General features: G+C 36.4%; 1 protein-coding gene across 5 annotated transcripts in view; it reads left to right on the forward strand.

Annotated features, from left to right (window-relative positions):
• The first annotated feature begins 2,396 nt into the window (after nucleotides 1-2,396).
• TENM2 (teneurin transmembrane protein 2) overlaps nucleotides 2,397-24,784 on the forward strand; it is a 523,826-nt gene continuing 501,438 nt past the window's right edge. For all 5 annotated transcript variants that reach the window (XM_086621658.1, XM_086621659.1, XM_086621661.1 and 2 more), the window contains exon 1: nucleotides 2,397-2,622. In XM_086621658.1, the coding sequence (XP_086477784.1) occupies nucleotides 2,397-2,622 (226 nt within the window). The remainder of the gene's footprint in view (nucleotides 2,623-24,784) is intronic.

The raw sequence follows: 24,784 nt of genomic DNA on the forward strand, positions 1-24,784 counted from the left end.
AGCATAAAGTTTAGCAATCATCAAAACACAAAGCTGTTTTTTTTCTCTGAAATGATAGACAATACCTTCATATGGAGTAATAGGCTTTTGCATTGAACAGTAGCGGGAAGACCTGCAGAGTAACTGGCAGGTTTTGCTCAGTAGGTGCTGTGTTCATCTGTTTCTGTGTTCATAATTGTGATATCTCGATATCTGAATTTGATGAGATAGTATTGAATTAGGATCAGAGCTAGGAATTGTTAATCTAAATGCTCATGTATCTTCTCAAACTTCAAGCAAGTGTTTGTCCCACCAGTGTTAACATGCTTTACAGTTTAATAAATATTACAGGGCCAAAGAATTGGACTGAATAGTTCGGACATAGAGAAGTCAGCTTAGCCGCGAGATGTTCAGAGGGCTAAGAAATGGGGGCGTATCTTGAGTCTTCCTTTCTCCTTAATCTAAAATTCTAAAACTAACTCTCGCAGTTTTAAGTGCTGAATGTCTTCTGACTTTGTTTTGGCTTTTCTAAGCGTGCAGTTTTGTGTGCCATTGTCGTCGTGTCCATCTTCCCCCCCCCCCCCCCCCCCCCCCCCCCAAAATGTACCATCATAATTAAAAATAAGAGAAAAAGGAGAAAAAAATAAGCAGTTTACACTTTTCATCACTCACAGATTGCAGAGTACCTGTAGGTGGCTTAAAGCAGCTGTTTCTCCTGGTTACCTAACTTTCTTTTTTTTTAAATATAAAGAGGAAAAAAAACACCACCATGAATTAAATGTCAGAGTCTAAATGAAGCCAAGAAACCTTTTCTCAAGTTCTCTAGCTCCTCTGGCCATGTGCATTTATTCTTTCTTAGGGACAGAATCTATTCCAGCCAAAAAAGCAATGATTTAAGCAATATTTAAGCCAGTGTTATGACCTCCTCTCCTACAGGTGCAAACATCTAAATGGAAGACATGACTGCCTCCTGGGATTTTTATCATCTTTCGCTGGAGTGTGTTACCTTGGTGGCAGGGGTGGCAGAAGGAGTCGTACTGCCCAAGTGCTTTAGTAGTTTAAGTAAAGACTCTGACCTGGGACTGAGTGTAGCTGGCATGTAGGACCTGCTCCTCTTCTACTGGCTGGGCTTTCGAGTAGCCATCTGAACTGGGAGGAGACAATGGGATAGAAAATTTCTTCAACTGTCCCAGCTACCTTTGCTAAAACCATTTCTTCGCCTCATTAGCCATATGTAGAAAAGCAGAGTTTTTGTTCCAATTTTTGCTTGTTAGCAAATCTGGGTATTTTTTGAGTGGGAAAATTTCATTTCCAGCAAAAAGCTGTCATGGGGATTTCTCAGGACTAGTACAGAGCTGGGCATGGGATGCCATGAGAGAAAGACATACATACATATACCAACCCGAAATAATTAGTGCTCCAGTGGTTAGGGTGCTCATGCTTAGTGTATTTCTTGCTTTCTGCAGTATCTTTCGTTGTGCAGTTTATGCATGCTAACCATGTGTTATATTAAAGAATATATGCTGTAGTAAAGGTGTGCTAATTAAGTTGACTGTGAGAATCTCTTTCTTTCTGGTCCAGTGAGCAAGAAGATATTTACACAGTTTTGAAGAGCTCCAGCTGCTGAGATGGGGAAACTGGTCAGTTTCTAGAGGGGTTGTGAAGAAGAGCATCTAGTCATGTTCTGTGGAGCTCAAGAGCAGCCAATTCCCAAAGTGTGTTCAGAGATTCATAAAATGCAGAAATGTTGAGACTGGAAAGGACCACCGGAGGTACCTGGCCCAACTTTTATTGCGAACAGGGCCTTGGATTGTGTTATCCAGTGGCAATAAAATCAGTTGCTGCCGCTTGTGAGCACATGGTTAAAGGATAATGTACACCTTTGTGATGTATTAATGTTGAGTAGGAATAATCTCCTCTATGCAGCTCTCTCGAATGCTTCATTCTTAATTGCAAGCCCTCCTGCAGGAAGAACGGAAATAATTACAGCCAGTTTGAGTCTGCTTTTCTTTGTGCTGTTGTGTAACAGGAACAGATACTATTCTGCCGGTTCTGTGTTGTTGTCAGTGCTCATTCAAAAATCAAAAGATAGGTGTTTTTGTTTTATCATTATTTTTTAAACTCTTCAATGAGATGATAATTTAGATAGAACGCAGTTCTCTTAGAGCATTTGATTCTTCTTTCCCCCACCCATTCAGGTCAATTATTTCAATTTCTAAGGATGCATCATATGGGTCTTCTCTTTCTTCTCAATCTGTGCTGCATTGATCTTCAAGGATAAGTCAGGAAGAGTAGAGTAAAACAAAAGTAGTAGCAACATTGCTCACTCTTTTTATCCTGTCTTGTTTATAGGTGACAGTGACCGACCCCAAATAAAAGAGTAACTCTTCTGAAAACCTCCTACCTGGTTGAGCATAATGGATATAAAAGATAGAAGACACCGTTCTCTGACGAGGGGCCGGTGCGGAAAGGAATGTCGCTATACAAGTTCTTCACTGGACAGTGAGGACTGCAGAGTACCCACTCAGAAGTCTTACAGCTCAAGTGAGACACTGAAGGCGTATGATCATGACACCAGGATGCACTATGGAAATCGAGTTTCTGACCTGGTTCACAGGGAGTCGGATGAGTTTCCAAGACAAGGTATGTTTAAAGTCGGAACCAGTTTCTTTTACAGTAATCCTTGGTAGACAATCTCTGTTGCCTGTTAAAGTATACTGGTGTTATAAGGAGTTTTAATGAAAGAACTGTAGGAGAATGGTTGCTGTTTTACCATTATTTCAACTGGTTTGTGTTAAATTAGGAACTTCTTTCTCTTCTCAGATTTCTGATACTGTCGGTATTAACTATTTGTAAATGAGGCAAACCAGGATCCACTGTTCAAAACATCTGATAAACACGAACGCTGGTGACCCTTAACCAGGTGTTGTATTTGTCATGGATCTCAGGGTTGCCAGGATTCTAACTTTATATTCTGTTTCCTAGATTCATTTTAGAAATAATGGCATTTTCACTTGCACTTGTCCATCTTTAACAGAGTATCTGTACTGAAAAGATAAATAAACCACTGTTATGGTAAAACCCCATACAACCAACATATATTCTTTATTAATCAGGTGCCTCAGAATTCCTTTCCTGTTCTTAACCGCTGTGTAATTGAAATGTGGGAATGGGAATGCTGTTTCCTCTGACTTCATTTTGTCACTGCTTACCCTTCACCTCAAAAAATCTGACAGGAGGAAACTCATCTAATTACTTTTATAATAGGCTATAACACATTATCGCAGTATCGAGATCCTAGAACTAATATTTGAAAGAACCTGCCCATGTGAACTTGTAAGCAAGGTGAAGTAATCAGTTCTTTTATAAAATGTTCCTCTGTGTAAATACTTGTTGTGTCCAATGAAGTAACGAACTAACAATCTAAATGGTTTTAGTTGAAAAAACTGTGATTATGCCTTTGCACTGTACACACACCTAGTTTTACTCTCATTCAGGTTTTTACTTGTCTCAGTAAATCACAAGTCTGTGTGTTGAAACCAGTAGTGAATGTTGCTTGATAGGAACAGTGTTTAATCATCTGGTCAACTTGACCAAATAGCCTGATTAACTTGTCACTCAGTCAACAATTAGATAAGGTTTTTAAAATAAATTACGTGGTTTAGTTTCAGTTGAAGAATGAGATATGGTTTATATCCAGCAAGATACAGGCAGTTTTGAGGCAGAAATGTGTAGCCCTTTGTGCCCCTTTCTATGGAAGGGGAATTATCTAGTACATCTTTAATTTCTGAAACTGCTATTTTATATATGTGCTTGTTAATGGCTTTATGATAGTTCTCTGCTGCACATTTCCAGTATTTTGACTCAGGAAATTCTAAGTTATCACACTTCTCTGTGGAGATCATTCAATTAAAGGTCATTTTTTATACTTGATATCCTGTCATGCAACTTGTTCAAAGCATTCTGCCAGCAGTCAGTGTCTGTCTTCACCTTTAAATCAAAATATCTATTAATTAGCATCGCTAATTAAACCCTTGTCTAATCCCTTATTTCTCTCACATTTGTGTACAGACATTTGGAAGTGTTTGCATTGTGCTTGGTCTATCAAACATCCAGTTCTATTTTCTGAAGGTAATCTCTGTTCTTGTAGGGTCTTTCATTGCTTATAGATATTTACCTAGAGATAACACATCAAACTGCAGCTAGATCATATGAGCTGCTGGAGCCATTTTCACTGTGGTTTGTTCAGCCTTTGTGTACAGGAGTCATCTAAATATTACTTTTCCCTATCTGGATGATTGATGCTTCAGCTCAAGTGCTGCGTGTTAGTTTCCAGGTCATTATTCGGCATTTCATGAGGGTGTTCTTTTTCTCTTGATTACTGATTTGACAACTGTTCATCCTCCTCCTGCTCTTAATGTGTTCTTATCTGCCCTCTTTATGAAGGGGAGTGCAAATTGTTGGTAACTGAATTGAAACGCTCCAAAGGTGTTTTTTATTATTATTATTATTACTGTTACTAGTTTTTTTCCCTCCTGCTAGTCTGTGTTGTTATATCTAGATTAATAAAGTTTATTTTAGAGAGCCACAGTAAGTTTTTAGTTAAATAACGTGAGCAATAGCTCCTTATTTTTCTGCTTTTCTTAAGTTTAGAAAACACATTTCTTGAGAAAATAAGTCTGTATGATGATTCTTCGTATTTGAAAGCTCGGTATCTTTCTGATTGTGAAGTTCCTCTACTGGCATGATATTTGAGATGCTGTCCAGGTAGATCTAGATTAAAACTTGGTACGTGTTCTCACTTTCTGCATTATTATTATATGGATAAAAGTGTGGTTCATGTAGTAGGAAATACTGTGCGTTACATCTTACACATGCAGTATCCAGCTGCAGAAATCTAGGAATTTATACATGTAAATTTATTCTAAATTTGAGAGGGTGTTTTGATGGGATTAAATTCTGTAGGAAATAAACATGCTTAAAGTAAATAGTCTTTAGAGAACTTTTTATTCTTCTGTTATAAAAAAGTTTGACATATTTTTAAGCAATTGTAGATATTTTCCTCAGTATTTTGTCTCTTCTACTAGTAAAGCTATATGCATTTGACTTATTGAAAAGTATCTGGTTTAACCATGGCACTAGAACTGCGCAAAGCAGTTGGTTTTAGCTGCTGTCTTAGTGGGTTTTGAAAAGACCAAGTTGTACTACTTCCATTTTTGTTTATGACAGTTCAACTCTGAGAATACAACCTAAAAACCTTGTCATCGTTTGCGTGTTTTGAAATGAGCTTTTTCTGCTACTCATTGACAAATGTGCCTACCAAAGAAAAGTTCCTTTGTCGTAGATGCTACTTTCTGGTGTGGTATTTGGAAGGTCTGGTATAAAGGCTTGAAGGGGTGACGTGACTCTATATTTACCTGAAGCACCTTAGTATGGCATTACTTGTACTGTGCTTTTTCTAAGATGTTTACCTGTGATTTCTTAAGTAATAAAATTCCTCTTCTAAAATCTGTTTTTAATGTATCAGTAACAATATTTGCACAAAGTGATTCAGAATAGGTTTAGTATTTTTGTGTCAAGCTTATTGCCTGATCCTTTTCAAAACACATGTTCAGTTTCTTGGCTAAAATGAAAGGTCCAATGCATGCTTGAGCTATTAATTTGTTTTAGATTTGCCCTAATATAGATAGAAATGTGTTTGTGATTCAATACCTGCACTGGATGTTCATTAGTCAATTGTTCTGAAAAATATTGTCCTTCAGTGGATCCGAGAGAGCATTCGAACATTACAACTTTTACTGAAAGTTGAGGAGACCTTTTTGAATGCTGTGGTTTAAGATTAATAGAAACTTTTCTACTTTCTGGTAGAATATCTCACAAGCTTGACAATAGTTCTGACACCTCTGAATATTTGGAATATTTTGCAATCTTCTGGCAATATGTGAATTTCTCTGTATGCTATTAAACTGTACCCTTTTTTTTTTTTTTAATAAAAAAGATACCTTCTTTCTGACTTCATATGGTGACATAGTATGGTGAAGGTAGATGTCCTTTAAGGCCAAAAATAAGGATTTTGGAAAACCTTTCTTTAAAGAGGTTGCTTTAAAAGGCAATTTTTCTTTGAGTATACTTTGGAACCAACATGTGCTTAGAAGAACACTCTACTGAGTTGTTAAGAGTTTTAAACTGGGTTTCAAAGGGGTGATTGTAAAGCTTAGTATTCCAGAGTTCCTCACTTGGCATTCATAGCTCATGGATTTTGTATTTCTGCCTGAGCCAAATGCCAGGCTTCAGCTGATGCAAAATTTATTAGCCAATAGTTACACTGAATTGACTGCTTTCTCATTCTCAGGTCAGGTCTGGTTTAGCAGTAAATCTCTGCTGTGAAATGTTAGAACAACTAGAGTGTATGATTGAAGTTATTGAAAGTAAGTCAAAAAACCACAATCATATTAAACTGGTCCCAACAGTCTTATGAAATCTTTTGAATTTTTTTAGCACAGTTCAATTGCTTTGTATATGTCGCAGCATCTCTTTTTGTTTGGCAAGATAATTTCAGTAAAGAACAACAGCCAGTACCTTTCTGTATGTTAGCTCAAATTCCATATACTAAAAAATGTGTGCTTTTTGTGTCCTATTTAACACTATAGACATGTTAACGGGAGCTAGAGAAAAGTAGTGAGAATGATTATAATAAATCCCTTATAATGTCTCTTAAGATTGCTCACCATTTTTATTAACATCAAATATCAAATTAAGTTATCGCAGCAGAATTCTCGGAGAGGGACACTTGGGCAGCGTCATGCGCTCAGGTTTCTTTCACATGAAGTTGTGTCACTATGCCATACTACTCGTCATCTCTTGGGTGTTTCAGGCTGCATCTTTTCTCCATATATATTGAATAGATTTCTTGAAGAAAAAAGAAAAATATCAACAAAACAAAACAAAGGAAAAACCCACAAATAAACAAAAAACCCAAACAAAAACCAAAACCAAAAACAGAACAATCACCAAAGTAACCCAAACCAGTTTGATGAATCTACATTTTAGTTTTTACAGCCTGCTCTGGGGCAGCTCTGATTTCTGAGAAAAGCAAATGTTGTTTTCTCTTCTTGTTCTTCTTCACTTTATAAATGTCACCGGATAGTTTACTGGGACACATTTGAAGATCTGCACTGCAGTAAGAAAATTTCATGAGAGTGATTAAGTTTCTTCAGATTTAAAGTTATTGTGGTCAGATGTTCTGTGTTGTGCTATGTCCAATGTGCTGCTGTGCAGAGGGGTAGCTGCTGTTACACGTTCACAGGCTAACTAGACTTGTCTCACTGCTTGTATTCCCAATAACACCAAGATGAGATTTTGGTCAAACGTGAGTCGTCAAACGTGAGTCATACTCAACTTTTAGGCTCAAATTAGTGTATCCCTTCCAAATTCGACTGAGTTTTACTAATTTTAGTTTTAATACTTCTTTCCAGAACCTGTGACCTTTTGAAAATTACATTTTCTTTATATAGATTTGGATTAAAGATATTAAATAAAACTTTTTCTCATATTCTGGTTAGAGTGGGAGCACATTTTTTTTTTTTTTTTTTTTGTCATGTTAGGTTGTGAGTTGCATTCTACAATATGTTGCTTTCTGGAATATCCATACACTTACATAATCAAACAGAATTTTTGGCAGAAGCTTAAGGAGGAAGCCTTTAACAGGGATTCGGATGTAGGGTAGCTTGTGGCAGGGAAAAAGGCCTCAAGGCAAATTTCCTGTTATAACTGGTGCACACATGTAACTTTCACTGCTGTTGAATGAAGATTTACTTTGGTTTTAATGGTTACCTAAGAGATACGTGATCCCAGTGTAAAACAGGTATTAAGGTGAGATAACTGCATTCAATTTATGTTCTCTGGAAAGCATGGCATTAGCACGAAATAAAAACTTATATTTTAATATGTATACCTTATTTAATAAAGCAAAGATGTTGAATAAAAACCTCCCTCCCCTACCTTCTTCCTCCTCAAATCATAAAAGATTATATTGTTCTTATTGTTATGTGATTTAAAAACACTTTTCATCTGTGCTTTCATCTGTGTTGATGTTGTTAATAATGAAGCTATGTAGCAGCATTACTATAGTAGTAAATAAATAAAAGTGCAAACCCTTATAGCGCCCTTGCCCAAATATGCTTTTAGGAAAGGCAAACATAAGAAAGACCACTGAAAATGTAACATGTCTCCCTTCTTTGATACTCTAGTGTCAGTCAAGGAGCCTTTTGAGCTGTAATGTTAAGATCTGCTGATAAATACAAATTAAACTAAAACTTTGTGTATGTTAGATCTGAGTCACAATAACATAAAATCAGAAAGAAATCTCTTTAGAAGTGGCTTTTCAAGGAGATATCATGGCATAGACGATCAGTCTTCGAAGTACTTCCAAGTCAGTATGCATATTTTTTTTCCTTTTGCTCTTTTGTGTTTGGTTTTTCCCTTTTGAGCACAAACTCCCTGATTTGTAAATGGTAGTTTAAATCAGTTTTCCTGATAATCTCTTACTTCCCACTTCCCTTTCATTCCCCTCCCATCCTCCTTTATTGGTGTTGCACCATTTCATATCTTCATATGTTATGACTTAATTTACTGAGTGAGGTTGGTTGCTCGGACCTGCTGGAAAGAGCGTCAGAAGTCAGACTGTCTGACACAGACTTGGTGAATGGAAGTGTAACTCTTGCTCTCTTACCTGGCTGGTTTGGCTGGTGGAGCCAGCTTCTGGAGCAGGATCTTGGCTGTTAGGAGTCCTCCTCTGAGAGAGCAGATCCTGCCTGACAGAAGGTGTATTCCAGCCCAGCAATTCGGAGGTGGCACGTTGCAGTATTTAACGCGTCATTGCTATGGAAAGAATGTAATCAGCTAGCAAGCTAAATACACAATTAATCAATTAAAGTATTGCCGGGAATCTTGTTCTCGGAGAACATAATAGAGGTGAAGTTGGAGTTTAATAAAATACTGTCTTATGAAACTTTACACAGAGAGGCTATGATGCTGACAGAGAACTCCAGTAATAATTAGTATGACCAGTGCTGAAAAGCGTAGTACAATTCCACTATGAATATATATTCGTAGAATAAACAACAGCTAGACATAATAGCTGAAGTCTGTGTACACACGCAGTTTCTCTCAGAGAAAAATTTGTTATTCTTGTCAGTTTCTTGCTGGTGATCATCATTAAAAATCAGCATTTGTTTACAGTTTAAATTAGAGAATCAGAATGCAGGGATTTCCAATGCTTTTTTTACTGCAGATGTACTGGGCTCCTCATTAGTTAATGATTAAGTTAAACTAGTGGTTTTCTTTTTTTTAACTATTTACAAAGTTACATGAAAATTATGTAAACTAAATATAAAAGAATAACTTCTAAAAAGTAGAAATTATCAACTCATGTAGTAGGCACACAGTGTGAATAAATGAAATTTTTTAAAGGCCTTCGGACTACTCTAGAATAGGCTTAGTAACCATTTTAATGCAAAAATCTTTACAAAAACATAGGAATTACGCTTGCCATACTTTGTAGTTACATATTGTATGAAGCAAAAAAAATCCTGTGCTTCAAAATAGGAGTAGTGTTTGCTCACCTTATGACGCTAGGGCCTAAATAAATGTGGAAGAAAACCTGTTCTTTGTATGGTTTCTTTTCTCCTCATCCCTTTGCTCGGCTGTCTAATAGAAGTCTAAGACTTTGGATACTGAAAATAATAATTTTTGATCCTGTAAATCCTTCTCCATTTTCTCACACGCACACACTTTTCTAAGAAGTTTCTAATATTTAGGCGTGTCCATGTGGATGCTCTTTCTCATATTAAAATCCATTGTAAAGGGAAATGATGTACTCCAAGGAGATGAAATAATATTTTTCTTTTTAAAATAAGATACTCTAAATTAAAATATTTAGTTACTGATTAATCCTACTAACAAAAATTCCTAACTTGTGCAAATTCTGAAAATATTGCACCTACTCTGGGTTCTTATCTTCACAAGGATTTGTAGTTTAACAGATATTTTTCAGGGTGTATCTTCGAGCAAGAATTTGGAAAGGAGGATGATTACTTCTGAGTGTTCTCAAACTCATAGAAAGAAGAGACTCAGCTGCTTTTCTAATACACCTGTTACCATGAAAATATTAGATTTAAAAAAAGCTTTTACGATTGAATTTTACATCTTTGTCCCTGCATCCTAGGCATGTACCAGAAAATTAGTCTTTAGAAGTCATGTAGTCAAGAATTTGCTCTATTGAATATTGTTTTGTTTCTGCTGTGAACCTGGGAACTCCTCTAAAGCTCGTTTTCTGGTAAAGAGAAATTAAGCCTTCTGCTTCTCTTCCTTCTTTCTGGTAATACAGAAAGAAATAAATACTTAAATAAAATGGAAATCCATGCATTTTAAACTGACAAAAGACATTTATTTTGGATTATACATTGTTGAACTCTCTGATATCAGATGTTTTTAAGGTCTGCATCTTCTGGAAAATAAGGAAATTTGACATTTGTCAAATAATAGACAATAAAAGACAGTTGTATATTTTTGGAGTATGTGGAAGATGGGTTAAGCACCAGAGTGTGTACACTGCTCCAATGCACAAGGCAGTTTTCATCTCAAACGCTTTGGGAACAGGTTTGAGGTGTTTATTATGTTTATTCTGTAATCGTCTTTTACACCTTTTTTCCCCTACGTTCTTTTGAAATATCTTACTATTGTTGGGGACTAAATTCTAGACTCAGTGGACAACTGAGTTGGACTGTGGTGATGATTACTGTGTTTATATTTTCTTGTCCCTGTTTGTTCTCCTAATACCTCAAATGGATTAAGTGATTTTTAGAAGCTTTTCAAATGTTGTGACTGGATCCAAATACACACAGTTTACTTAGTAAGAAAAACATAAGGAAACTTTCAAGCAAACAAACAAACAAACAAAGACACGACCCAAAACTCATTTTCTTCCTTACAGAACCATGGATGTTTTGGAGTTGAGTCAAAGTGCTGCTGACCAATTCACTTAAAGCCTGTCAATGAGAATCAAAATCAGTAGAAAACGAGAAGCAAGTATAATTGGGTAAGCAGGGCCTAGCATTTTTTAGTTGTTCTTTTTTTTATATGTCTATTATTTGTCTCTGGATTCAGAGTTTAAGGTCAGAAGACCTACCAGTTATCTTGTTTGCCCTGCTATCCAGTTGCTCATTAACTTTCGTCAGATTATTTCTACATTGATCCCAGTAATCTGTCCTTGAATGAAGCACATTCTGGAGTCTTGAAAACATGAATAGGCAGAAAATCCATCATTTCCATTGTCAGGCAGCGTCTGTGGGAGGTTGGCCTCCACGTTAAAAGCAGATGCCAGCTTCTCTTTGGATTTTGGAAACTGGCTTCAGTTGCTAGCTGTCAGATCTGGTGATGCCCTTTTCTGTTTTATTGAATACCCATAATAGCCAGTGTTTTTTGTTTACAGATTCCATTAGATGTTGCAGTTAAACCAGTCATCTTTTCTGTGAGCTTGTTCTGTCTAGGTAGAGCTCTTCAAGCATCTGCCTGTACAGTATCATCTTCTGTCATCAATTCAGATTTGTTGCTCATTTCTAAACTCTTTCCTATCTTTTAGTCTCTAAAGGAAGCGAAACATACCATAGCAATCCCGTATATGCCTTAGTGATGTGGATAAGGATAGCCCTTTCCTATTGCTTTCATGTTTGTAAATCCAAACCTCAAATGAGTTTTTCCTGGTAGCAGTCATTTTCTGTTGAGCTGCTGGTCCTTCAAGGTTTCCGAATTTTTTCAGAGTCTAGATAGCTGACTAGACAAAATAGCATGCAGATATTTTTATATAGTGCTATTTTTTTTAATGCGTGCTTAGCTGGAAGTGTCTTACAGTGAATACAAAAGTACATGTCTGTGGATGTAGAGCATATTGGAAACAGAGATTTACTGTCCCAAAGTGTAATGCTTACTCAGCCATCTGATGAGATTTGAGCATTAAACAGTTTGAGAGGGATGCATAAAGCTGTTTTATTACAAGATGCTGTTATGAATTGTAGCAGCTTTCCTTATGGTATACTGCTGTTGCCAAACAAGTTGCATGAATGTAAGCAGTTTTATTTGTAATTACTTGCTTACATTTCCTTAGAATATTTGGGTTATAGCTGTTTGTGATTCCTACTCCTCCACTGGTGGCAATCCCTACGTCCTGTTTAGTTCAGAACCAAAAGATTTCTGTTACAGCTGTTTGGAGAAAAGCCCCAGTAAGGAATGCTGTTTCTTATACATGGAATAGAGTGAGTCTCAGATGTTTGTGTGTGTGTGTGATAGAACCTTGTTAAAATTGATGCAGAAATTTTATACAGGAAAACTCAAAACCCAGTTATCTTTTTTCTTAATGCAGTGAAAAGTAAAGTAAGAGATTTCATTTTAGCTGAGTTTGAGCAAGTCTCTAAAACGGAGAGAGGAATTACCCACCTAAAGAAATGTTATGGAAAACACAGTAGGTAAAAACTAGGCCATTTTGTAAACTTTGGTAAAAAAACTGGATGCTGCAAACTGAATTTGACACTTGAAAGTGTTCTTGGCATAACACTAAAAGCAGCACCTGTTGTCTTGCGTATGATTCTGTTCTCTGCACTCTGTGTAACTACCGTCGTGTTCGATGATGCTACTTAGCTCTTTTCCTCGCGACCATGAAATGTTTGCACAATCATTGCTGCAGCAAAGTAAGGTACTTGAAATTGCTGTCACTGTGCTGCTTCTGTAAGCGTCTCATGTGTGACCTAAACTTCATGGAAAGTTTCATGTACGGTGGGATTACAGAGCGTGCTACAGCTGAAGCTTTTTGGAATTTTGTTGTTTGTAGAATGTCAAGAAATGTCTAATGTTAACAAAAAAACCCCAAATATCCAACATCAGTAGTATTTTTTCCCGTGTGAAGAAGGTAGAATAGCATTTGGTCAGTTTTTACCTGGAAATTAGCATGTCGTGTGCTGATGCTGACTAGAAATAAGTTTTAATTTTGATTAGATGAAACAGTAAGAGCTCAGTTGCGGAATGACTCAGTTCAGTACAACTTTGTCTTCTCAAATACATTAATCAACTCAGTTTGTATAAGTATTGAAGTAAAAATTATCAGTATTTTAGGTTTTGCTGTGTAAGCCAGAGGCAATGTTAAATCTGATAATTAAAAAAAAAAAAACCACGACAACAAATTAAGCAAACAAACAACCCCATGATATAGAACAAATGGCATAAATTTCATTCCCTCAAGCAAATGGTCCATTCTGTGGTAACTGGTCTAGCACAGTATTCTAGCTTTTTCAAATTACTTCCAGTAGAATACTGTGTTTTAAAGATGGCAGTTTAAGATGACATATTAAATATTATAAATATAATATTAGTATTTCAAATTATGTAGTTACAGGGCTAAAAACCCTTTTTATAAGTAATATTCCACTCCATTTCATAGCGCTGTCCAGTTGTCTCTTGGAGTTTTTGTATCCCTAAGATACGCATTTGAACAATATTGAAGCAAATCTAAAATGTTGCTTATTCTTTCTGGGAAGCTATTACCTTCAATGAAAATTATTCACGATATGCTGAAAGTTTACTGCAGAAAAAGTGGTAGTCTGGACATCATTCTTGCTTAAGTAATCTTACCAAAGGGATGGAGTGCTGGACAGAGTAGTATTAGTCAGATAGTTTCTTGGTTTGGGGTTTGGAGTTTAGTTTCTAAGGAGTCTGCTAAATTTAGTGCAATTATATTTTGACACTAATTTTAAAATCACGATAGTGAATAAAATTTTGTGTGTCGATAGGCAACTATATGTGTATGCTCCTATTAAGTTTTTTTTTCTAAATTCTTACAAACAAAAATAAAACTCCTAGGACATTATCCCCAATGTCAGCTTCAAGCACTGAATTGAGAAAGTACATTGTTAATAATATGAGGAATGATACATCACAGCTGCAAGGCTGAGTCTTCCAAAGTTGATGAACACTTATAATTTTCATAATGAAAAATTAAAATAATGTTAAAGTGGTTTATAAGGCTGCCTATGGATCTAGGAGCAGTCTAATTAGAAGGAAAGAGCATTAAATTTGAGGGATTTGGAAATATATATTATCTAGTATTGATAGAAGACTAAAATCCTGTACTTGTATTTAGGATTGTTCAAACGTGGAAATTCAGCCAGAAGACAGCACAGAAAAGTGAAATGTTGTTTGCTCTCTGAAATCAGTGTGTACACAACAGATTGTGGTTTTAGATGTCTTCAGTGCTTCAGTTACGTGCTTCTCTCTTGTTGACTCAGCGCAACAATCTCTTCTCTGTGTTTGCCCGTTTCTCTACCATTTCTTGAGTAAAACAAAGCTTTGTGCTTGTTTTTACTGTTAACAAGCTTTTGTTACTGTGCATTGGCTATTCTGGGGTAATTGCAACAAAGCAACACAGATGAGGTGCTGGCTTAATATGTTATGGTCTTTTCAAAAAAAGTCCCCTGCCCACAACTGTTGGCCTTTGAGAGACGCTCTTGCACAGCAAAGGCTTAGCTTGGTTCTTAGAATTGAGCCTCAAAGAGAACATCTAACTTGCACGATGACGTCCAGCTTCAAACCGCAAGCAGCTGCTATGACGTTTTCCTTGATCTTGCGCTGCCCGAGCGTGAGTGCAGGGCTGGGATGTGTGTTGCACAGTCGGGCTCGGTGAAACCGCCTTGTCTTCCCGCAAGCGTTTGCCCAGGCGGGAGGTTGGGAGACTCCGTTACGTGTCGGGAAGCTTTGAGAGGTTGACAGCATGGAAGCTGAGAGGAGCATTGTAATACTGAGCTTCCCTGAACCTGTTTTTTTCGTTTTGTGTAATCCAGAATGACTGTAATTGAGAGTATATTTGGAATAAGCAGGCTTTGTGGTTATCTAATATGTCAGCTTTGCTTTTTATGTTTATATGTCGACTTTGTAACTCTCATAAGCTGTTATTGCCTGACAGACTCCTCCATCTTAAATTCAGTCTCTTAAATTAATCTTCTTTCTTCATTTTTTTGACAGCATAACAATGTTATACCTTGATCCAAGTATATCTAACCAACACAGGGAGTTTTCTGTGTGGTGGTTTTTCTGTGGACATCACTGCACTACACAGAACAGTCCTTGTTAATAAAATTCCTCTGAAGTATTGATTTAGAGTGAATTTTATGTTTGTCTGTGTGTCTCCTTGTAATTTCTACAGCTTACAAAAACATAATGAGGTAGGATTTATCCATTTTTTCTCCAGTATCTCTTTTACTGCTGAGGATCTTAGTATCCAATTGAATAAACGTATACCAAAAAAACTTTCAGAAGTGTGGCAACCTGTCCTCTTACCATACAGATGTGATATTTATAAATCAGAAACTTTGACATTCCAAAACATGATTGTTATCTGTAGAAGAAGGTGGGGTATCTGTGCATAGGAATAACTTCAAACAAATAGAATGTCTTTGAGATTGAAGAAACCCAAAATTAAGAGGTGATTTTCACAGTTGTAATACTGTGTTGTGAAACATACGAATATTGTTTAATAGTATTGATTCAAAGTATCAATTTGTTGCTCAGCTGTTCAGCTGTGGAGTAGTGGATTGTGAGAATAGGAATTTAATTTAGATTCAAATTTGTTTTCCTGAAAATTATGATTTTCCTAACATATAGTGGTTTCGAATGCTATTTTAAAAATATTTTAATTATCCCAGCATCACTATTTTTGTATCCTCATTGTTCAAGCTATAGTTGGAGAGGGTGGAGTTGATACTCTTTTTGTCCCTCTTTACATTTTCCAGATAACAGAGAAATTGCAGTAGTTAATGTATTTGTCAGGCATGGGAAAGTCTTCTATACTTGTGTTTGCACCAGGAATGTACAAGCGTTAAACGAATGGCTCAAACTGGTAGAGATTTACCTTAGATCCTCTTCATGTGACTTAAATAACGTTCTACAAGAGAGGAGATATGGAGGCATATCAGGAAATGCTGTTACCAAAATGAACAGTAAATTTCCACAAAGTGATTGTATAAATTAAGCCACTGGACATGTTTATGGTGCTGTTTTTCAGAACAGGAATTAAAATCTCTGTGTCTAGGGGCCGCATGGGTATTTAGCAAGGGAACAGACTCTGATTTTGGTAACATCAGTGAATATCAAATATGCTTTTTTAAAATAAGATGTATTGTACCTAGTATGTTTAAAGCCTACACTAAGTCCAGCAGTATAATTTACCAAGAGCTATGCTTACACAATATGCATGAAAAAATGCCAAGTTGTTCAGTTTAAATTGATCTTGTTCATATGTAATAAGATGTTTAAAATAAGTACTTCGTTTATTGTTTGCTCATGTAAGAGAAATTCTCCCCTACAGAGACGACTTACCTAAAAGGCTTTATCACTTCAGCTTTCAAGACAGAGGGTGAAGTTGAGCTAAATCTCTGCACAAACTTTACCTTCCTACAGCCTTTTATTAAAAGATATTTTTCTGTTGTCAGCAGCTCCGAGAAGAGAGTATTGTGGTTTAATTCTGCATAGGATCTTTGGCAGCCACAACCCCCTCGCAAAAAATCCAAGGGAAATCTTTTAGCAGTTCGAGCAGATAAAGTAATAAGTAGACCCTGTTGTGTAGGAGGGCAAACTGTGTATCCTTATCATTTAACTTCCTCCTGTTCTGCTTAAAAACATCTTTGTACGGACTATCTTAAATTTCTGATGACTCGAGGTTGTAAATTAACATACAGCGTAATCTGAAATGCAGATGAGGGGAGAGAGGGCACTTGTGCAAAGTGGCTTCTTGTCTTACTGTCAAGGAGACTGTTATGCTTGAGGTTTTATATTTCTGCTGAAATCTGTAGATATTTTTGGATATGCAGGTGGTAGAGTGTGTCTTTCAAAGTTTCTAATTCTTTCTTCTCTCAAGGAATTCTTTGCAAGAATCTTTAGTTTCTTGACAAAATACTTTGAATGCGTTTGTGTTTTTTAATTTTTTCTCTACATTCACCAACCAATTACCTGGTTTTCTCGTGTTGGTTGTCCTTTCTTGAGGACTCCTAACCTGTGCAGAATTATACTGGTAAATAAAGGCTTTTAAAATCACATTAAAAAAAAAAGTCTAGTGAAGCTGACTGAAGTATCAGTATCTTCAGTGTTGAAAAGGCAAGGTAAATTTTGAGATACGAGGGTCGATACGAAAGAGAGTTACAAAGAGAAGATGAATAAGGTTAGTCAGGAGCAGTGCTGAAAGAGGGATAAAGAAAGAAGGGTATCAGTATGGGCTTCAGGGTGCTAACTCTGGACAGAAGCAGCAAGAAGAGGAAGCATTATAGCAGAATTTTTGGAATTAGCTTTTATCTGGAAAGTCTTATCAATAATGTGGGAAAGAGGCAATCCCAACCATGGAGAGAACTGGAAATGTGGAAGAGGTTATGAGTGGTGGTGACAAATACAATGCATGTTCATACTTCTATTTCTTTATCTGCTTTTGTTGCTCAGTGCATATGGCACAACTGATGCCTAAGGGTGGCTGAAATGTGTGTGGTTGGCTTTACTTACCTGAAGGTGATGTGACCGAACCGCGTTTGGCATGCCTTCCTTTCTTCAGCTTGTGAGTTTCTCATTTAACAAGAGCTAATGAGCTTTTTCAAATGATCTTGCTGCCAGCTCTTTTAAATTGTCATTTGGCTTTTTGTGTTAACTTGGAAAAAAATAGTTCAAAATGCCTTTCCTAAAACCCTTAGAAATTTTCTCCTGGTACAGAGCCTTTTTAGTAATTCCTGAGTTCAGTGGTGTCGTTTAAGAAGTGTTTAGGCTGCAAATATAAATACTATCTCAGCTTTTGAGGGAAAAAGCCTCTTTAATTCATGTTGCCATATAGTTGTTGTTTAATGTTTCAAAACCGTAGACTGACTGAAGGAAAAATCAATTATGTAACTGGAACACAGTCCAAAATGCAGTGAAAATCAAGTCCATATCTATATTGGATACCTAATGTGCTAGATTTCAAAATAACCCTATGTTAAACATAGTTTTAACATAGGAGGCTTTGCCTATAGGTGCAAGAGTGCTCTAAGACAGGAATCACAGAAAGCATCATCTGAGAGAGGACAATGAGGCCTGAGCAAACGACGTGCCCAGAACCAGCAACACGTGCAGTGACGCACTGAGACTGGTTTTGCAGATGTGAATGGCAGGGGAGCCTCGTGGGGGCTGTGGGACAGGTGAGCGGTTACTCCTTGGAAAGCAGCTCCACCTAACTAAGTAGAGTTCAGAAAAAAATATTTCCGTATTAAATATGAATTAACTAGATAATTAGATCAGAATTTAGGAGAACTTCTCAACTGTTGAACAGAATCAAATGTTTTACTAGCACTATGTTTTTCCAGTTTTTGTCCACCAAGAATGCATTAATGTCATAGAAAATTGAGGAATTAAAATATCAAAATATTATGAAGTAGGTATGATGATTCCACCTTCCAGGTCATTGTGTGTTTATTTTGTCGGCTAGATACAGCTCAGAGTGCTAGGCTGGCAAGTGGCGTGCTAAAATGCCAATACATTAAAATGCTCTGAGCGTAGCAGTTGCCCACTGGGGGAATGTCAATGTGCAAGTGTTTGGGTTTTGTGGCCAGATGAAGTTTCGACACATCCTGCTGACAGGTGAAAAGACCGTGATGTTTATATTATTTGGAGATTTTTTTGGTCTGTTTTCCAGCACAAATTATAGTAAGACTTTCAAAAGCAATTTGGATCAAAAAGTAAATTGAAGACTGGAAAAGGAAAAATGGCATAAATAAACCAAAACATTACAAAACAATGAGTGATTGAAATGCTGCGTATTTTTTCTTTTACATCAGTATTTTGTCACTGTATTTCATCAACCTCAAAGATTCAGTTTCTTTTAAAAAGACTTTATGATCTGGGAGTACATTGGTCTTTAGCAAGATAGGATTTCTGTGGTCACCTGACACCTTTTAGAGAGTGTGATTTTTTTATTTGTTGTTTAAATTTCCAAGCGCATGTAAAAATACAGAATGAATTCATATTTAATGATAAGCAATACAAAAATTAATTTTATGTGAGCACTGTTGGGCGTGGAAGATTGTATTGGTCGGTGGAATTATTATTTTTTTCCTTAAAAAAAAAGAAAACCCACACAAGTTTTGAAGAATGTACTTAAAGGTGTTTTTTATAGAAATTCAGTGCAGATCTAAATATAATACTGAGACCAAAATAACTACCAAGGTACGTGAGTTTGTTGGAGGCAGAGGTAGTGTGTGGGGCGTTATTAGTTGCTGTTAAGCTCAGGCAATGCTGAGCTGAGCAGTGTTTGCATCGGCTTCTGTGGATTTGGAATTGCTCTTGTGCTCTCATCTTTCCCCACCTAAATGTGGTTTTCCCCCACAATCCGTTTTCGTTACGTCTTTGACTGAACTCGCTGAGGCTACTTCAGAGCTTGCAATACCTCACTGCTGCAGGGCCTATAGCTGGAATGCTGCCTTTTTTTTTTTTTCTTTTTTTTTTAATCCTTAATATTTAATAGCCATGGTATATCCGAGTTCACTCTAAAAAAGCAGCCATTTTAATTTTTACAGTTTTCATTATAATGTTGTTAATGCTTGCTTGCAATGATTTTGTAGCTGTTTGGCCACCACCATTTTTCATGTACTGGAATGCTTCACAGTTCCTCTGCACTGAGGCTGTATGTAAAGCAGCTGTCACTTTGCTAATGTGAAGTGAAATTTCATATCAGTAGGACAATCATATGCTAAGCTTGGTTTTATTTTTTCCAAAAGAATGTAATAAATTATTCTCCTAGGTAGTGCACAAACATTTGCAATGTATTAATGGAACTTTCATATAAATCTGTAAGATGCCAATGATGCTTTTCTTTGAATTAAGATTGTTACATGCTAAGAGTAATTTTTCAAATACAGTTCCCTAAAATACTGTATTTGGAAGAATCAAATGTATTCATATGTTAGTTCTATTTATATAATTGTCTTTATTATTTTTTTTATATAAACATCATTCTTCAAAAATGTCTGTATTCTTTATATAGACATCTTACCTTCAGAAAACAGGTATGATGGTACTTTTCAAGAATAAGCATTTATTTACTTAGAATGTAAATTTTACTTTCAGAGCTTTTTGATTAGAAAGGAAGAAAACCAAAGTGATTATTTTGAACTATAAAATTATTCAGGACTGATTTTATTAACCAGTAGATAGTCCAGGGCACTTTAAGGTGCAATTCTTTTTCTATTTTTTTAACAGGCCTCTAAATGATAATGAACTTGTCTGGATGTGCGTGTTAATTTGTGGTGAAAGGTGGTAAATGAGAAGAGTTACCCAAGGTTTAAAGTCTAAGGAAAACAACTTGAAATGCGTCTACTTCATCTTTTATGTAGCTGAAAATAATATAAAATGGAAGAAGACAAAGACTCAGTTGAATGCTTAAGAGTGAAAAATGTATACATTTTAAGTAATTTATGATTTTTTTCCTGAAGAGAACAAAAGCTAAGATGGTATGTGTCATATTGATGTACCAAATCCTATTTAAATAATTATGAGATGTTTGGATTTTATTATTTTTTTCTTACTCTCACATATTATACCATAGGGATAAATTATGTTGGTTCACTCTCATTTTACAGACAAAGTGCGTGAGAAAAAAGATTAAGTGAGTTGCTTAGGGGCATGAATAACATTGGACAAAAAAGGACAAAAAAAAAAGTCTTTGCACTTAGACTAGTAATCCATTTTTATTTGTATTAGCTAATATTTTTACTGTTGTGTTTTTCCTTCCTTATCTATTGTCTATGTAGCATGTATTCTTAACTAATCAAAAATTATTCTGATTCTAAGCAAACTTCTCTGATTAGGGAGACTTCAAGCCATCCATCACAAGGGAGAACTTCAGTTAATTCCATGTGTCTTGCCTTCATCTAATTTTCTGGTAATTTTGGCAAATGCATATTGCCTTTATCTATCACAGAAATGTAATAATAATTTAGAAAAAAAATAAAGCTTAGAGTGCTTTATTTGTTGTTACAAAATAGAATTTAAAAAAATGAAGGTGAAGTCAAAGATATGCTTTTACTGAATTTTATTAAGATAGGAATTACTCATGTTCAAGTAGTTTGACAGCTTTATTAATATAATTTATTTAATAAAGGAGTCTGACACTGTTGAATCGGGGAGAACAAAAGATAGTCAAAGAAATGGGAAAGGTAGGCTTCAGGAGACAACAGTGGAGGCTGAGTGAGGGCTCTCACCTTAGAGATGAACAATAAAATTAAAGGAAAAGAAAACTAAAGGAAGAAGGGAAGAAAAAAATGAGCTGAATTTGCCAAAACTTTTAGGAGTTGCCTAGCTCTGACTTACAAGCAGGAGTAAGATCTCAGAAGTCAGTAATAACTATGTCTTTCATTGTGAATCAAAGTTCATTTTCTCACTGTGGTGACTCCTCAGAAAATGTAAATACTACTTGTCTGAGCATGTTGTAAGACGACTTTCGCCTTGCTGGCTAAATCCTGTGTTCACTATGCAGGACCTTTTCCAGAGATGGGTTTTTTGCTGATCCTCTGAGTGATACTCTAAATGAGAATGTACCACACTCTGCAGTACTGTAAAACTCTCTTGCTTATTGGTGTGCTGTGGTTTCAGGAGATCTAATCATAAATCAGCTCTTCATTGGGAAAAGGCAGTAGGTAAAACGCAACCCCTGAGCTCAGCATGGCTGTCCTGGCATCATGAGGGAAGAGAAAAGGCCATGTTTAACATGGCATGGATATGGCCCCTGTCACATTTGTAAGCCCTGGCACATATAGTTCAGTCACTCTCTTGGTCTAAATCTGAGGGATTTTTGTTATTCTAGCAGATGAGTGCTTTTGTGGTTGAAGTGCAAAAGGAAAAATGTGTTTCAAGTATACTGTTGTGTTCACTTGATTTTTTGCAATTCTGGTGTTGATAACAACTTGTATTGCCTGTGCCAGTATAATTTGCAGTCCCATGTGCAATATTTACGGTGTTTAGCAAAAAATGAAGTAGCTAAGTCTTCCAGACTAGCTTATAAGCAATGTAAATCTTGCATTGCATTCATTAAAAACCTGAAAGAAGATTATTTTCTGTTTTTCTGAAATTCAGGGTGCGTCCTGCTGACAAAAATAAATATTCCTTTTAGGGAATTACCTAGCCAATCTTGATTTAAAACATGAAGTTAAAATGCAGGATTTGAGGATTCGTTGTACTTTGGCCAATAATCCCCCTAAGTCTTCAGGCAAGCACTCATTTAAAAGCTCTGTTTTCCTCTGTAACATGGATGGTAATGGTATGGGTCTCCTCTCTGTATGATGCTCCAGTATATTTGCAAAGCATGAAGTGTCTTAAATATGGGCGGTGCTAAATATACACGTATAGATTATATGTGTGGTGGCCAGTGTCATCTGTCTGTGAAGAACAAGACTTTCTTTATCCACTGGTTTATACTGAGAAAGCAAGAAAATATGAGTTACTGTCAGGTAACTGAAACATGCAAGATAAAGTCTTTAGAATTCACAGAACTTTACAAAAAATGCATGTAAGAAGTATTTTAAATTCCAGGTAATTTTAAATGTGCATGGTTAAACAAAACTGTCTTATCCATACATAATCTGAGAAATTTAAAAGTCTATTCATAAAAGTCAAAACATTTTATAAGGAGACAATGCTTGTAATTATCAATGCCTCCAAGAAAATTAAACTACAGGTATATCTAAATGAAAAAACTGAGAAGAAAATAATACTAGGAGTTTAAAATAGGAGTTGAAGTGCATTAATTCCCTTTTGTGGCACTCTTATTCAGAATTTCAGTGACCTTACTTCAGTTTCATTAGCTGATTTTTGGAAACCACTACATCAAAGTAAAGGTATTACATTACTAAAAATGGGAGCTCGTTTAGGTATATTTATTAGTGCAATCATCAAATGATGTTCTTAACATTTCTGGGTTTTTTCAGTTAAATTCTTATCCAGACATATTTATATAGATAATTCAGTTTTAGAAAGACTTTGGCTATCAAGCGTGTTAAGGTACCGACCCAGTGCAGGGGTCCCAGCAGAAGTCAAGCTCCTGTTCTCGCGTCCCAGCCGTGGCTGCGAGTGCTGTTTTACAGAACTGACACCGCAGAATGAGGGGGCTGAATATTTTGTTCTGGAGCTTCCAAATAACAGTGAGATATGTTCCAAGTAAAACTACATGTTTTATATAAATAAGCACTTTAATGGCACTGTTCTGTAAGGAATATATGGTCTGACCTTTTTTATGAGACATTTGATGATTTTTTTTCTGTTCAGAACAAATGTTGCAAAACCAAGAAACCTAAGCTGGAGTCCTCTGGTTGCCTTTTACCTTGCAATGTGGGGTTAATTTCTCTTCTAGTCTGGAAAAAAAAAAAAGCTTGTTACTATTCCAGTTTGGAAGTGCCATGAGGAAATTTAGGTCCAAGGGTCACTGTCTCTTTTCAATTCATGTACGTGAAGCAGAAGGAATCATGGCACAGATGATACAATGTGGATCCCGTCCTACATGAGTTTGGACTTGCGTGCAATAGGGTTTTCGGTTCGCAGCAGCCATTAGCCTGTTCTTTCCTGGCTGTGAAACTGCGTCACCATGAAGACGAGGCCATGGTAGGAGGGTGCAGAAGTTAGATTTCTGCTTTAACACTGAGCTCCCTTCCTTTTCTGTCTTGAACCATACTCTTTGTGTTATATGTCAGTGGTGTGTTGTGGGTCATTGTTTGTGTTTTGTGATGAACTGGAGCAACAGACCGGAATTATGCAGCTGCTTTTCCCACTCGTTCTTACACTAGAATTGTATTTTCCTTGTGCTTACAGTTTTCTGAAGGACAGGGCTAGGACTATTTTAGTCCTAATGATGAATGTGATATAGCTGGTCACAAAATGACTATTCCTACACCACGTTGCTTTTAAAATGTTTGCATAATGTGTTTCCAATTAGAAATTTAGGCTAAATGTGACCTTTGAGTAAATGGTTAGTCTGAGTAGAAATCTAATGGATTCCTTATTTTTTTATGCCAGGGTTTATTTTAATTCTAAAGCAGGAGTGAAGGGTTGCACAGTGCTCGGTAACGTTTCTCCTCCACTTGAGAGGATTGCAGGTAAGTGGGAAGAGAGCCAGCTGCCAGCTGCATGGGGTTGCAATTTCAGCTGGACTGTTCCTGTCAGCATCTCTTAACATAGTAGATATTGTCATGCATAAATGGGATTCGAATCAAATAGAAGTGACTTTAGATTTTGTGTGTGTGTGTGTGAGTATAATTCACAAAGCTGAGTCCCTATAAACTCCTGTTAAATTTAGAAGTCTTTTGGTGTATATACTGATGCATGGAGCATTACTACTCTTCATTTTTTTTTATAATGGGAAAGTGCTTGGGGAGATAAAACCATAAGCTGTAACTGATCAAACAGTGGCAAATGAGGATTTTGTTTCCTAGTTGATTGACCTCCCTTTCCCTTTTTCAGGCTGAGAAACCAGTTAGAGGTGGCTTGAGAGTAGAATATGGCTCATTGATAGGGAGGATTTTGTGGAATTTATGGAGGGAGACTGAAAATGTGCTTCAACAAGTGAGGAAAAACAAGGGGAGTGAGTAGACTGAGGTGTAGGAGTATGCTTGTCTTTCCTTGGGCCTGTCCAACCTTTAGTAAGTGCAGATTTCATTCCTACTGGACTTTGATTAATAGCTCTTTGCCATGAAAAGTAGACTCACTA

This window comes from Tauraco erythrolophus, chromosome 16 (assembly GCF_009769465.1).
Source record: "Tauraco erythrolophus isolate bTauEry1 chromosome 16, bTauEry1.pri, whole genome shotgun sequence".
Taxonomy (NCBI): domain Eukaryota; kingdom Metazoa; phylum Chordata; class Aves; order Musophagiformes; family Musophagidae; genus Tauraco; species Tauraco erythrolophus.